The 16,566-nt window shown below is 42.4% G+C and overlaps 1 protein-coding gene across 2 annotated transcripts in view; it reads left to right on the top strand.

Moving 5' to 3' along the window:
- The window catches only part of LOC125747087 (neurexophilin-1), a 29,379-nt gene extending 14,889 nt beyond the window's left edge, over positions 1-14,490 (top strand). For both annotated transcript variants that reach the window (XM_049021823.1, XM_049021822.1), the window contains one exon: positions 12,775-14,490. In XM_049021823.1, coding sequence (XP_048877780.1) covers positions 12,775-13,596 — 822 coding nt within the window. In that variant the 3' untranslated portion in view covers positions 13,597-14,490. The remainder of the gene's footprint in view (positions 1-12,774) is intronic.
- Positions 14,491-16,566: the final 2,076 nt, after the last annotated feature.

Raw genomic sequence — 16,566 nt, 5'->3', positions numbered from 1 at the left:
CGCAATCGCAGGACGATGCGGCGGAAAAAAAACACTGACGGTAAAGGTAATTAAGGACATTTAACAGGCGGCCCGGGTCTTCTGTGACCCGCAGAGGTGTTGCATTAATGGATCCAAGACGCTCGTGACTCTGTGAGAACGGTAAGGTCACGCGTGCCGCCATGAAGGTTCCCGCTTCTCTCCCAAACCTAACACTCCGAAATGAAACAACGGATTTTCCATTGGCTGTGACAGTTTTGTCCTTTTTTGGTCGGCAAAAAAACGAAGTGTGTGATGAGGGTGTGTCATAAACGACAGCTTTGAGATGACACGTGTCCTTCTTCCATCTGACTACCCTGACAACACCGTCAAGAGAGTTCATTTTTGTCTTTCTGTGTTTTTTACATGCATGATAATGGTTTTTAGTGTTTATTTTTGCCTGTTATTGCAGACCTCAGTCAAGATTTCGATCTTATGCAGGGACTGAAAGCTGATTGGCCCCCAGGTTGCCCCCTCCTGCCACTCACCTAATCAAAACATATGTAATGTTACGGTTAGACCCTCTGTATGAATTATGGTCCAGCTTACGCCCCAACCTTAGAAAATCCCAGAATAATCCCTGATTTCAATACATATTTAAAGATGACTTTTCAGCAATGTTCCTATAGTGTTCTTCCTCTCCTCTGCGATTATATAAGATAGTAAATATTCATGGTGCTGAACAGCCTGCTGCAGTACCGCGGGGAATTTGGTTCTAAATGGACCATTTAAAACAGCTTCTGCACTTTCTACCCGTTTACCAGGCAGGTCAGGACAGCAGACAGCATTCCTAAGGCTGGGGGGAACTTCTGCTGAGTTACTAATGGGGAACTAAACCAACAACACCACAGGTGACATTTATAAAGTCTAGTTAATGTCACTGGTGTAAGTTTGTTCTGTGTGTGAAAATCACTTCAAATTCTCTGTTTGTTATGATGGATAGTTTGGCAGATGTGTAACCCCCCCCCACCCCTCCCAAAAAAAAAGCAGCCTTGTGTCGCTGACTCATCTTCACGTCCCCGGGTGAATGAACGTCTGAGAGGCTGTCATTTAAGTGTCACATAAGACGGGGTCACCCAGCCCCCCATTCTTTGCGGAATGCTTGACTATGTGTCACAAGATTTATTGCGATGTGCATATGGTGTCCTACGAGCTGGCTGAGCTGCACATGCAGGGTTAGGCTCAGGTTGCAGAATGTGGCGTGTGGGATTCTGGGAAATTGTCCCAAAAGGAGAGTAACAAAAGCACTGCAACTTAATATATGCTTTTTTTTCTAGGAACTAAAAGTTCCAGGACATTATTCCACATTCCCCGCTTTTGTTCATGCTTGATATTTGAGACCAGGTAAGACATCAACCAGCGACCAGGATAAGGATGGCTGGATGGATGGACAGTTCAGAAGCCAAAGCATTTTTGTACCTTAGAATTTGTTGGGGGGGGGGATGTCAAACTCAGCCAGGTGCTGCTGTGTTTTATTAGCTTCCTGAGGGTGAGGTGGCCTTCATGGGGTTCTTGTTCCATCTGCTCGTCCTGCTTGAGTCCGTGACTCCAACGCGTCGCTCGTGACACGCGCACGTCTGATTCGGACGCGCTGCCAGGCAGCAGGAGAAATAGATTGACTCGCTTAGCTACATGGAGAGGGAGGGAGAGGAGCCTAGCTGTTATATATAGGCCACAATTGCCTGTGGAGAGACCACTGTTTCTCATTTCTTTCCATAATTGTTTTTATATGGGGGTTGGGGGCACCCAGAACAAATGCAAGTGGAGCTAGTGGAGCATTTCTGTGCGGTTCTGGACCACCGGAGACGCTAAAACCCACCCGTTGTACCACCACTCTTTCTGGATTCATCCACGCTCATATGGTCAAGGAGTTATTTACATTGGGTCTACAATAGAGTTCTTTTTTTGAGGCGAATATTCTACTCCAGTCGGCCTAGGTGTGGTCTACTGAACCTTAATATTGGTCTTCGGGCTGCAGGCCTTCAAACGCCCCCCTCCCAGGACATGAGACAGCAGCAGCTGTGTCTGTGGATGCAGTCAACCGGAAATCATCTCTGTTCTGCCGACACACCTACGGTACGACACTGTAATGGTGAGAGCTAGAAATTTCTCGGCTTGCAGCTTCGCTCCCGATGCACCCTTACCCATCCCTGCTAGCTGGGAGATGGGGCACACATGGAATGATGGGTAGCGAAGAACGGATCGCCCCGGACGCTCATTGCCTGGGCTCCCGATCACGCATCTGATCAGCGATTTTGTCAGCATGTGGTCAGAGAAATGCCCCACTCAGATTCTGGGAGAGAAAAGATGTGGGATGTTTGTTCTGTTCATCTATTTCTGATCATCCTGTTACTCCCAGGGACCAGCCATCATAGGCACTACTTCCTCAAGGGGGGGGGGGGGTCCACCGGGGCGCTCCATGCCAGCAGGTGGGAGAAATGGAAGATGCTTTCCTTAGCGAGTCAGTCTGACACATCCCCCCGCAGAGTTACCTGTCCGGCATTCCCCTCTCATCACTACAAAGTGAGGTGAAGCAGCACTTCATCTTAACTCACCAAGGCAACTTGTGCCTCGCATCACGACAAGCCGAGGTGAAGCAGCACTTCATCTTAACTCACTAAGGCAACTTGTGCCTCGCATCACGACAAGCCGAGGTGAAGCAGCACTTCATCTTAACTCTCCAAGGCAACCCGTGTCCATGTCTAAGTATCCTACCCATTCTCTGCCCCCATCCCTGTAGCAGCAAATGTCCTTCTCTGTCTCGTTCCAACCCCCCCTCGCATCACCCCTAGTAGATGGAGGTCTTATTGCTTCGCCTCCTTCTCGCGTCAGTTCCACTGTTTGTTTATTTCTTATATTCCAGCTGTTTATTTTCCCAGTGCACGCGTGTCTGCACTTGATAAGTTGGGAACAGAGAAGGGCATCAATCACTGTCACTTACTGTGTCGGGGGGCGACGTTCATCCCAGCCACACCAAGAAGGCACTGTTCACTCAACCCCCCCCCCCCTACACACAAACACCAAACTGTCCCCCCCCACTTCATAACCACCATGAATTTTAAATCTTGGCAATACATAAATCGGTGAAGGGTGGGTGTGGTGCCTGTTGGGGAAGGGGGGGGGGGGGGTGCACATTTTGTGTCGGCAATCTGAGTCAAATATATGTTTACACTTTTACAAATGCGAAATTCAGTAGCGCCATGTCAGTTGTTATTCCGCCTGCCTGGCGGGCGGCCTGCTCTCCGGTGCAGTGTGTTCTGCTGTCGTTATTTAGATGAATGATTAAAGTTAAAAAACGCAGCCAGGAGTCCCGACACACTTATTTAAGCAGAATGGGCAAGCTGTCATCTTTTGATGCATTGCCTACAGTCCTGCATGCATAAGAGAACCCCCTCCCCACACGCAAACACACACACATACGCACACCTCACCCCAGTCATCTGTTAACACAGGTCTGACTATTCATGATGCCGATGATTGATCTGTGTCTTGGCTCAGTGGGGTGGAGCGATTCAGCTGCGCTGTCGGGGCTAGAATTGGCCCTTGCCATGCCCTGACCTCTAGGTGGAGAACATCTGGATGTTCTGGTTCCTCTTTCATAGGAACAGATTTACCATTTGTGACTTGAGTCATATTGGCCAATACAAAGAGGATCACATGACTGTAGTGGAACTGTGTATAGAAAGGGACAAAGGGCATGAGGTGAACGTAACAATGCAGGGCCAGGGTAGTGTGTCGTCTTCATTCGGAAGTTCCTGATTGTGATATAGTCACTTTGCGTTCCTCAGAAAGTTTCCTGCCGCCTCACAGTCAGCCACTGTTTTTCTTAAGAAACACCAAATTACATCTGAATGACTTGTGATTGTATATTGATAGAAACTGAAATTGCAGTGGCAGCACGTACTAGGCTGGTGATATTATAAAAATGTATCCTGTGTTGCTGTTTTCTATAAGGGTCTCCAGACACTTCTTATTGCTTAGGAAACCCTGACTTCTTTTAGGAAGGGTTAAGGTAGATGACCCCCTCCCCCCTACCTGATTAGATCAACTTGACTACATGGAGATGGTCTCCCTATCACGATGGTCTCCCTATCACGTGTTTTTAAAACTCCCCCCCCTCGCTTCCTGCTCAGGTGCATTACAGTGAAGCCACTCAGCCACTCAAATCTTTCAGGAGCTAAATCAATTACGCCAATGGATTCTGGGCCAGAAACATCACTGAACACCGTTACACCTGTATGGGAGACTCTTTTAACCTTAACATTTCTGCTACGATTAAGGCTCCCAGGTACTATTTTAAATATACCATCTTTGTTCTCTCCCTGGATGAAATCTAATCTCTTCTTTCCACTAGGATGTCTCATGATTCTTATGCCAAGTGTAACACTTTGCCGCCTGGCTTGATTGCTCATTTGAAAACACGGCGCCACACTTCGTCCTTCGCAGACTTTCTGGGTGCATCGGCTGTGAGCGAGACTGTCATTACCGTGGTATTTCTGCTCGGCACCCTTGGATTTAGGCAGCGTCCCTCGGAGATCAAAGATTTTACGGGTGAACTTTCAAATCCCTCGTAAAAATTACCTTTAGCACATTTGAAATGTCTTTAAACTTTCGAAGCTCTGTAGTGTTCTTTCCTGATGAACACATTTGCGGTTGGATTACGTCTTACGTGGAAGATCTGATGGCACGATGGCTCAGTGAGTATCACTGTTGGCTCATGCCTCCAGCGTTGGCCGTTTGTAACCCTGTCTTGTGTGCGTGTGTGTATGTGTGTGTGTGGTGTTTGTAAGTTCTCTGTGTCAATTGGGATTTCTCTGGCCTTTCCAATCTCTTCCCACAGTCAAAAGACCTCTGCAGTTTGCCCATTGTGTCCTTTCCAGGGCGTACTTGAGGCCTGTCCCCTATTGTGCATTAAATAGGCTCCTCCAACAACTCTAATCAAGATAATCAGTTAGAATATGTATGGGGAGCTGACAAATTCCACCTCCGGCCTATATCTCCATAAATGTACGCTTAAAAGACTGGATTTTATGGTATGGCTTTGCTTCTTGGTTCGGTCAGCCCGGGAGCCACATAAGCCTGCCCTCTCTGGTCAGTCCTACTCAGGTGTTTATCAGGAGTTAGCATCGTGGATTTTGTACTTTACAGCTGGAGTAGAAGAGGCTGGTACAACTCAGATTATTGAAGTACAGGAGCTCTCCTCATGGGTAAAATGGGAGAATACAGGAGGCTGTGATTAAAATATATATATAAAAATCTTTTTCTTCTCATTTGCTAAACAAGACAGAGGAAGTCATGGATTCAAGCGTCGGTTCTGCGTGGAGTGACTCCAAGTGTAACATCAAATTATGATAAAACAAAAAACAATGACATTAAACAGCTAAACATTTAATAGCATGTGTCACATTAGTTGGTTTTGTTGCGTGTTTGACTTGGTATTTTCAGTCTACTTTAACGCACATCTTCTTCACTGGACAATTAATTAGTAAGGATACAGAGAATATTAATTGCATTATTAATCATGTTCACATAGAAATACGTCAAACTCCATTACGTATTTAATTAGTTACACTGACATAATTATTTGATTGGCTAATGTGCCTTACCTTATACTCCCAAAACAGCATTGGTTTAATATTAATAAAAATGTAAATACTTTTAGTAATTTGATACTATGCACTTTAATGATAAAAACAAATGTTTCATAAAATATACAAAATGGGTTATGTGGCATCATGGTTAATTATCATGACAACCAAAATTGTGAAAAGATAAATATGAATCTGACCACTTGAAAAGAGATTGAACTTCTGCTGGTGCTACTATAAGACCTGGAGGCCCTGATGTCTTTGAGGTGTTAAGTAAAAGTACAGAAATGCTTCTTTTTCTAATCAATACATGGGAACATGCAGAGAATTGTCTCATGGCGTGACATATTTTAATAGATTTTTGTCGAAATAATGAAATTGCTTGAATTTCCATCATCTTTATGCAAAAGAAACAGCTAGAAAAAACAACATAATTTTCCAGTCACATTTTTTTCATATAAATATAATCATTTATTGCTGAATATGTAATACTCAAAGCTGATGTATTAATTTGTTAATATGACATAAGAAAAAAACATATTTTATTGGGTTATAACTACATATTGCATCCCTGTAAAATATGGACATTTAAATTCAATTCAGTGTGAAAATTCATATTCACGATGTAATGTTATTAGTGTAATTTCATACCTGTTATTGATGCATTTTTACAGTAATTACACACCTGAACGTAATAATTGGTCTTAATTGGCAGCGATCTTTGCTCGCCCACATCTCTGTCGCTCATCTTTCTTGCGTTTCCTCTCTCGACTTCGCCTCCACGCCACACTTGCTCTCTCTCACTCCCTATCATGTCTCCTGGCTTTTCTCCCTCCCTTGTACATCTCTTTCCCCCTCACCGTGTTATCGGGCGGGTTTCCATTTCCTCGCTCTCTGAATCGCTGCCTTTCATTCTCATGATAATTCAACAATGGCACTGAACTGCGAAATCGCTTTTACTGTTTTTAGTCTCCTGATATTTTTCCCCTTTCCCCTCAGTTTATCGTCTTTGCTTTGGGCGTTATTTTGCTCCCTGTAATTAAATGTCATTTTACTCAATGCTTTTTTTTTTTAAAGATGAAAGTAATTTTATCTTGTTGAAATTGAAAATGAACATGTTTCCCCCGTTTTGCAATGTTCTTTACCAAAAAAATATTATCAACAACACTGTGATAACACGAGACCATTTTGTCACCATACAAAATACGAGACTTTCGGCATTTTCTGATTGCATTCACTGATCTTTGTGGGGACATGAAAAATGCTCCTCACAATGTCAAAATAACTTGCTTTCTGGCTCTTATTAATTTGGCTTTTATTACATTGTGGGGAAAATTTGGTCCCAACAATGTATTATAAACATAATCCACACACACATGCACAAATTTATGCGGATTACGCGACACTTTCACATAGATTAATCATGTTCCCCCAAAGAGTGACAGGAGTGCCTTAACCAAGAGACAAGGCGCTGTTTTTTGTAACTAGCGGTAAATAAATGTAATTCGAGCAAAGCTTGGTAATGTAATTGATATAATGGCAAAAACGTTCCAAGCGTAACTATGAAAGCTGGCTTGAGTACCGGCGTTTGAATCTCCCCATGACAGCTGATCAATGCCTCAGAGAACCAGTGTCCCGGATGCCCACGATAAGATGGGAAGTGGAATTGATTGCTGCAAATAAAACTCCAATTAGACAAATAAAGAGCTTACAAGTGCACACGGACCGGCTGCCCGGGTGTATAAATCGTCCCCTGAGAAATGGCCCCCCACCACCAAGGTAAATCTTTCTTAAACGCATACGAATATAAACAGCATCAGGAAATCAGTGGAAGGGGATGGGACTCCACGCTCTTTAAAAATAAATTTGTTACCTCCCTGTTTGGTGAATCGGATGGTAAAACAGGCATTATGCTTGCAAAGCGCAAATCAGGAATTGTGTACATTTGACACTTATGTCTGAAACCTGCCGATTGGACTGGGAAGCGCTGGCTGCCCCCTGAAATCTGATTGGGTCCCCTAGTCGCCCCCCAATTTTTGTTGGTAGCCAATGATGTCAGTCAAAGAGCAGCAAGCTCAGTTTTCTGAGATGCATGTTCCATAGCCAGACTGTAAAATGATTGGGTTGGAACCCCCCCCCCCCCCAAAAAAAAAAAAAAAAGATTATTGCATAAACCCCCCCAGTCGTTTGGACAGATCTACCAAGGTGGATCAATGCCAGACAGACACACCACAAAATAATAATTCTGGTTACGGGCCTGTATAGATATTATTTTAGTAGTGCATGAGGCTGCATGAATGTACATTAATCATAGCCATAATTATTGTGTAGTTTTTTAAATAATTTTATGCACTTAGTAGAAAGAAATCGGTGACAGATTTAATTTTTCTGTACTGCTGTACCCATTAAGGCACCCTGCTTTCCACAGCCTGCTCTGTCTGCCAGTGTTCTTTTCCAGTAAAATCTACTGTTCAATCTTATGGCTCTTTCTCACATGCAGTAAATTGCATGCTATTCGCTCCTAGACTGGCAAATTAAATTAAAGATTATTGCTTCAAGTTCTTAAAAACACATGCTCTTCCATAATCTCTCCTCTTACCTGTAATATCATTTCCCTTTGCTTCCATCTTTTATGATCAATAACCTGCTTGTCTCTGTATTAAATTTCCTGCACTGTACCTATCTATACAAAAAATCTGACTGGGTTGAAGTCTTCAGCCCTGCATGGTGCATGTAAAAATAAGTATAAAAAATTATGCAGCTTATTTCACTGTCAAACAAAACGATCATAGCACTAGATTATAGGGATGGTATGATTCACTGATTTGCATGGGTGCGCTGGTACAAAGGTTCATGATGTGTCTGTGCTGATTAAACAAGTATGCACAGGATACAATTTGGGTAAAACTAGGTATTCACGTTTGCATTGGTAAAATTTGATTTATTAATGTAGAACAGTGAGAACATGTACAAACATTCTGCTTTATTAAATCCGTATTATTTATATAGTTCACAAGTGATGTTATTAATGTTTTTGGGGGTCATTATGCTTCCAGAACACAGGAGGGCATCTCTTTTACCATGAACCTGTTTGTGTTTATAAGCTGTTCTACGGAAGACCAATCTCTACAAGAAAGTCTTTAGTTTTATTTTGTTGTTTAACTTGTATTCACCTCCAGACTGTACTCACCATTGCCCACCTCTCCAAACATATAGCTCTCCCCGCTGGATCAGAACACCTGAAGTCAGGCTGTGACTGCGGTTACTGCCCATGCTGCTCCTGGGCCTGCACCTCCCTCACCGCACCACATGACATCATCAACCTCCCTCACCGCACCATGTGACATCATGAACATACTATTACGCAACACAGACAGTCCTGGGCTTGCACCTCCCTCACCGCGCCACATGACATCATCAACCTCCCTCACCGCACCACATGACATCATCAACCTCCCTCACCACACCACACGACATCATCAACATACTATAACGCAACCAGGATGGTCCTGGGCCTGCACCTGCCTCACCGCGCCACGTGACATCATCAACCTCCCTCACCGCATCACATGACATCATCAACATACTATAACGCAACCAGGACGGTCCTGGGCCTGCACCTGCCTCACCGCGCCACGTGACATCATCAACCTCCCTCACCGCGCCATGTGACATCATCAACCTCCCTCACCGCACCACGTGACATCATCAACCTCCCTCACCGCATCACATGACATCATCAACATACTATAACGCAACACAGACGGTCCTGGGCCTGCACCTGCCTCACCGCGCCACGTGACATCATCAACCTCCCTCACCGCATCACATGACATCATCAACATACTATAACGCAACCAGGACGGTCCTGGGCCTGCACCTGCCTCACCGCGCCACGTGACATCATCAACCTCCCTCACCGTATCACATGAGATCATCAGCATACTATAACGCAACACAGACGGTCATGGGCCTGCACCTGCCTCACCGCGCCACGTGACATCATCAACCTCCCTCACCGCATCACATGACATCATCAACATACTATAACGCAACCAGGACGGTCCTGGGCCTGCACCTCCCTCACCGCGCCACGTGACATCATCAACATACTATAACGCAACACAGACGGTCCTGGGCCTGCACCTCCCTCACCGCGCCACGTGACATCATCAACATACTATAACGCAACACAGACAGTCCTGGGCCTGCACCCCACCGCACCATATGACATCAGACAACGCAGAGTGTCCCAGTCCTGGCCTGCCCTGTCCACTGGAATTAACCAGACAGAGGCACCACACGGCTGGGGTTACATACAAATATCATTTAGTAGAGGCCCTATGTTTTCATTACTTAGAAATGTGACCAATACGTTTTGACCAATTTTATATTTAGATTCATTCCCCCTCTCTAAACCGTTTCTCAAACACACTCTCATCTCCAGTTTTCCACTGCTGTCAGTGGCCAATTCTTTGCAAGTCTATCAGTCAAGTCTTGCACTGCATCGCAAAAGGGGTGAATTGTATTGTATTGCAATAGTAGTTGCTTTATGTGTATCGTTAATGTATCGGATTGTTGACAATGCATCGACACGTGTATTGCATCGCCTCAGCAATGGAGATGCACATCCCTACTATATTAACTTACACTTTGTTGATGATGCTAAAGTTAGAACTGGGGTAAGAGATGAAACCTGGAGCAGTGTGCAAACTTCTTTACCTCCTAATAGACAGTCTAATAGTTATTCTGGGGCAAGTCAAGCCTATAGGTGACATAGACAGCTGCCTAGAGCAGCCCACTGACTTGCCAGCAGATTTCCATTTGCTTTTGGTGGGGAGCCATCAATGGTGATGCTAACCTAGGGTGCTACATGTTGTAGGACCAGTACTGGATCATTTTGTGAGGTCAATCAACAAAATTATCTATCTTCTCAATAACCATATCCTGTAGGCGTGAATGGAAAAAAAGGAGTACGTTGTACCTCTGTTGTTCCAGTGTTACATTTTGACTACGGATCTGTTTGCCTGTATATTGCACTGGATCGGGAAGATCTGTGTCCCTTTGCACAGTTTCAGGTGAAAAAATTAGTAGGTGAAATGGGGGGGGGGCTAATCTGTACAAGGGATCTCAAACTGAGAGCATGGTGGTTAAAACATCTGAGTTAAATAAACCATTGTGGGCTCATTCAGATTCACTCAGGGCTTGTTCAGATTCATTCGGGACTAGTTCAGATTCATTCAGGGCTTCAGCCTCGAATGCCTCAGGCTTGTGACTCATCTGGGTGTGATTCTGAGTGCAATACTGGGTCCTGCTTCTTTAAAATCCAGTTTAAAAGCCTGTTGCTTGATGAACTGCTTTACTATATGCGAAACAGCACAGACCCCTGAAGCAGAAACCCTTTTCTCGACATAGACCATGTGGCTGATTCAGTAGTCGATAGTCCTGAATGTATTCAATTTATTTTTAAAAGCATAACTCACATTTCAAATTAAATTAACTTTTTTCGTTGGTCGTAGTTGCTTCAATTGACCTTATCGGACACTTTGAAAATGAATTAAGGAATGACTGAGTACCATATCAATGCTATTGACAAACGTTTGGATAAATGACTTTGTATGACTTTGTAATTGATGAGTACAGGCAGTAGCTGCACCACACTCATTCAGAACCAGCGAAGTAGGTATAAGTTACACTATTTGCCATTTTTAATAAGATCTTGTTGCTGTGCTTCTCCTCTGAAAATCAAATCTATGATTAATCAGTTGTCGTTTGTTTGAAAAAAAATGTCTATTTTGGGAATTTGTGTACTTATAGCTAACATTTGGGTACGTGAGTGAGAGATTAAAAAGTGATGAAGCAAGAGGTAGAGACAGAACAATTTATTATGAATATTAGGCCTAATCCTTCTAATGCGTTATGTGATTATTGTTTCTTTTAAAATAAACGTGTGGTTTGCATCCTTTCCCTATCATTGCACATCGTTTCCTCCTGCAGTTCACAAACATACAGTTAGGTGAATTGGCATTTATATATATCCTTTAGTGTGTTGATTGTGTGTATACGTATTATGTTTATATTACATTGTGGGGACCAAATGTTTTCCCCATAGAAATGAATGGAGAGTCCCCACAGAGATATGAGTACAGGTCTGTGTGTGTGTGGATTGGGTTTATATTAAATTTTTAGGACCAAGTGTCACCCACAATGTAATAAAACCTGTTTTTTTTACGGCTGGGTAGAGGTTTAAGGTCGCCATGTTGCGATTAGAGTTTTCCCCATAGAAATGAATGAAGAGTCCCCATTGGATGGATGGATGGATGGATGGATATTCAGTGGGAAGATATAGAAATGTGACTGCATTAGAAATTAAATTAGTGTGTACCCTGATACAGGACATGCTGGATGGAGATGAATGTCAAATGGTAAATAAAACTGACACACAGCAACAGAAGTCTAGAGCTACACACCCACAAAGGGCCACTGAAAAATAAATAATAAAACCCACATGCGTAAATTAAAGCATGTATTGATTTCAGTGTCTTGTAACATGAAGTTGATTGAGCGGCTGCTCTGGAAGACATTAACCAGCGCATGGCCGATGCCTGCGCTACGTTTAAGGCCTTGTAATGTAAATCGCCTGAGTAATTTTCATGGATGTTGTTGCTGCAATAACAGGACAGTATTGTCATAAATATTTCAGCGTTCGCTGACCGAGGAGCAGATTTCACATGCTGGGTAGTAGATCTCACACTAGTGTAAGGAAGCGCTCAGGCCTGGAAGCATAGCAGCATACGGAAGAGCTCTGGACATCATCATTTCCACATGTGGTGGCAATTTATTTATTTATTTATTTACCTTCCCTTAAGTTTTAGGTCAGGACTGATTTCATAAATACACACAATGCCTTTTGCAGGAGAATCTTTCTTAAATGCATCGCTGGGCAGAAGTTTACATGCACACTTCTATTAATTGCAAATCCTGTTATCTTTCTGTTGGCTTGTTAGAAGGTTGGTTTATTAAAGATTATTGGACAATGAATTAAACACTCATTCTGTTATATTTTGACACTATTAGGATGAGGCCAGTGTGCTCAGTGTAATACAGTTATGGAAGAAATGCATTATGGTTTCTGAGTCTCTCTCCCCTGTACCCTCCATATCCTCAGGTGCAAGGACTGGAGAAACAAGTGACCAAGTCCTTGGATTACCTGGAATTAGGGCCAGCCGGCTCCATGATGAAAACCATTCCCTATGGTATGGGCAGAGTGGGGGAAGAGGAAAGGGTAAAACCCATGGGAGTGAAGCCACCGTACCAGACATCTGGAATTTTCTCCACTATGGACAGCACCCCCTTGAAGTCCAAACCCCCCAGCTACAGCTTTCTGAACCCATATGACTTGGCCCGGAACCAGTCGCTCCACTTGGACCAGACAGGCTATCGCTCCAAGCGCAAACCTTTACTGAAGACAGGCATGAAATCCAAGAAGATCTTTGGCTGGGGGGACTTCTACTTAAACATCAAGACAATGAAGTTCAGTCTTATAGTGACGGGCAAGATAGTGGATCACGTCAACGGCACATTCGGCGTCTATTTCCGCCACAACTCCTCCAGCTTGGCCAATGTGTCCATCAGCATTGTCCCGCCCTCAAAAGTGGTGGAGTTTGACGTGCTCCACCAGCAGCAGCTCCATCCCGATCTCCAGCTCCAGCAGCAGCAGCAATCCACCATTGACCCCAAAGAGATAAAGACCTTCAACTGCCGGGTGGAACACCAAAAGACCGACCACAAAGTAAAACCCAAGCCTTGCCTATACAACCCTTCTGAGAACTGCTACACAGAACATACAGAGTCGCAGGCAACCTGGGTGTGTGCCAAACCTTTCAAGGTCATCTGCATCTTCATCTCCTTCTGCGGTAAAGATTACAAGCTGGTACAGAAGGTATGTCCGGACTACAACTTCCAGAATGACCACCCCTACTTTGGATGAAGGCTGATGGGTAAGAGAGGCTGGCATAAACAAAAGGAGCTGTGTAGTTTTCTCACCTCTCTACAATTACGTGGGATAATAAAAAAAGGTCAAGAGCTACAAAGGCAACATTTCAAATGATTTCTAAAATGACTCAGTTATTTGTATTGCTTTCATTTGGATTATTTTCTGTACATCAACTCAGCTTTTAGAAGTCATTCATTAATATTGTTGATATTTGAGGAATCTGAAGAGGCATTAAAATGGAATCAAACTTAACTGTAGCCTCTCACCTTGGAAATCATTTTTTTTAATTAAGAAATATAATACCATGTGTGGCATTAATTAAAATAGTGAGAAGTGTTTTGGTTTAGTGATTTTCACCATCCTTGTTTCACTCTTGAGTTCCAGAAAGGAGCGGCGAGAGACTATGACAACTTACAGCTGGAAAATAATGCTACTGTTGCTATTATGTGTAGAAAATAATAAAGACAGGATATGCATATATGAAAATGCCAATTAAAATGTATTAAACTGTTGGCTTTGGGTCTTTGTCCAAGTTAACTGGCGACTTAGCATGCGATTTTGAAATAAATGTCTCAGCACTAAGCGATGTCATTGCACACCCATTAATGGCACATGGAAATGGAAGAGAATGCAAGCTGTTTAAAATGAATATGTTTCCAAAGACACTGTTAAAGGGACTGTAAAAAATAAAAATAATAAAAAATAATAACAAATAAAAGACTTCTGTTAGTAACGAGCCAGCTGATAGATAATATGGACTGGTGGACAGCACTGAGTTGCTTGAAATAAAGAGAAAACTGATCTTATGTCAGATTCAAATAAAATGTCTGATTCATGGATTTCTTGTAAAATATACTGTCAAATGAAATGTATTTTTAAATAATAATCAACCTTTATTTGACTACTGCTTATTTTTAATGCATGCTTTCGATCCATACAAAATGCATATTTATTTATGAATATATACCATTTTAACTGAAAAACAGAAACCAGTATCGATATCCGCTAGTGAAATCAAGTCATTTTTAATATTATTATTATTATTATTAACACACTGCAGTTTTAAGGATTGTTAATAAAGTGATGATTTGCTTTCTTTACCTACCTTTCTACAAAGTCATTTTTAAGTATGTTCTCTTGTGTTGGATAATGGGGAGGGGTACTCTGCGATGTTTTATCAAGTAACCCAGTTAATGTTCAGTTGAATCCTCTTTTCTTCATTTATTATTTGATTGACACCCCTACTGTAGATCTCAAACCCTGGAGCTCTGTTCCAGTGCAGTCCCCTCCCAACACCCTGATATTGCCACACTTTCTCTCCCGTCTGGAAAATACTTAGACTGTCAGATTTAACTTTTCATGTCTGCTACCAGGAGGGGGGCTAAATGCTAGAATTGGGGGTGCGAGCCTCTAAGATGTGCCTGGTATTACGTGTGTGCTGAATTTTAAAGTGCTCTGCCGCCGTTTATTTTCGCACTTAACAAAGGGTGTTGACTAAATCACGCAATAAAATAGAAATATATTAATTCTCATTCTGTTATTATTGTCAAAAATGTTCAACCTACTATAATGCCGCGCTCCGTGTTAAAAATGCAGATAGTACTACACGTAATATGGCTTACACGTACAGAGTTAATGTGGTATTATTATTTCAAAACTTGGCTTAATTTAAAATGAAACAAAAAAAATCAAAACTAACAAAGACGACATCCCGATCTGTTGAATTGTGAATGATCTTATTGTTCGGCTACGACAGAATCGAGCTTTTCTGTTCAGGTTTGTCTTACCGATCGAAAACACTTTCAGAGCATACTGCACTTTTGAAGCGCAAAAAAATACATCAATAAGAATGCATGATTTCTGTTTGTACAGTTGGTTTAAAAAGTTATACAAATTTAGATTAAATATCGTGCTACATATTTATCAGGTTTGAATACGCTGCTGACCACAGATACAGCTATATTGCTGTATAATGTTGAGGATACGGCTTGTTAGGCCTACAGGTGTTGTCCCCTCTCAGATGCGTTCCCTATATATTGTCAAACTAGATGTCTAATAACCTATATTTCAGTTAAGTCACATTGTTTTGAGATCAGGTGACGTTCTTTAGTTTAAGAGGATTAAATATTAAAGTTAATATTAAATATTATTATGGTATTTTCTTCTACACTACTCCGGTATCAGTAGCGAACAAACAAGTATTGTAAAGGATCTTATCTTCGCTGCGTCCCAGCACCGAGCTGGTTAATTAAAATAATCGACTTGGTAGAAAATGCCATCATCCGAGTAATAAGCTTAACATTATCTGTCCAGAGAAAATTGCATAGTATTAAAACCTGCAGATTTCAGGTCGTATTTTTTTACCTCCAAAATATCATACATTATTAGGGCGCACAGTGTGGACATTCAGCGTGCCATTTTCGGAATTGAACGTGATTAGTAAATGTTATTTTTTTTCCAGCTCTGCATTTTCCCCACACTTGCCTTGGTATCTTTAGGACGCCTGGATCAGATAACGGGGAGGACGCCGCACATTCCCGCAGTACCGCTGGACGGGATGCCGTCCATCATGGGGCATACATATGCGCACATAATCATACACTAGGGGCAATTTACAGATGCCAGTCAGTCTAGTTTGCTAACTTTGTATGCAGCGGAAACTCTAATAATCACGGGAGAATATGTGAACTCCATACAACTACACAGACAAACGGGAAGTAGGCTGTTTTAACTTTTAGTCCTCAAATTCAGAGGATTTTATACTTTAACATTTCAGGTGTTTAATTTTCTATTCCTAGAGATGACCTTATATCGTGTTGGTGGTCTCCATATCACAAAACGTACCCATTATATGGTCACTTATTTATGAGGCACATATATGACACAAATTTTAATTGGCGCCCAAATATTGTTTTTTTTTTAATGAAACAAAACTACATATCCCATATACCCTTGCGCGATACT

The sequence above is a fragment of the Brienomyrus brachyistius genome, chromosome 8 (assembly GCF_023856365.1).
Source record: "Brienomyrus brachyistius isolate T26 chromosome 8, BBRACH_0.4, whole genome shotgun sequence".
In the NCBI taxonomy this organism is placed as follows: domain Eukaryota; kingdom Metazoa; phylum Chordata; class Actinopteri; order Osteoglossiformes; family Mormyridae; genus Brienomyrus; species Brienomyrus brachyistius.
This window is presented reverse-complemented; position numbering and strand designations above follow the sequence as displayed.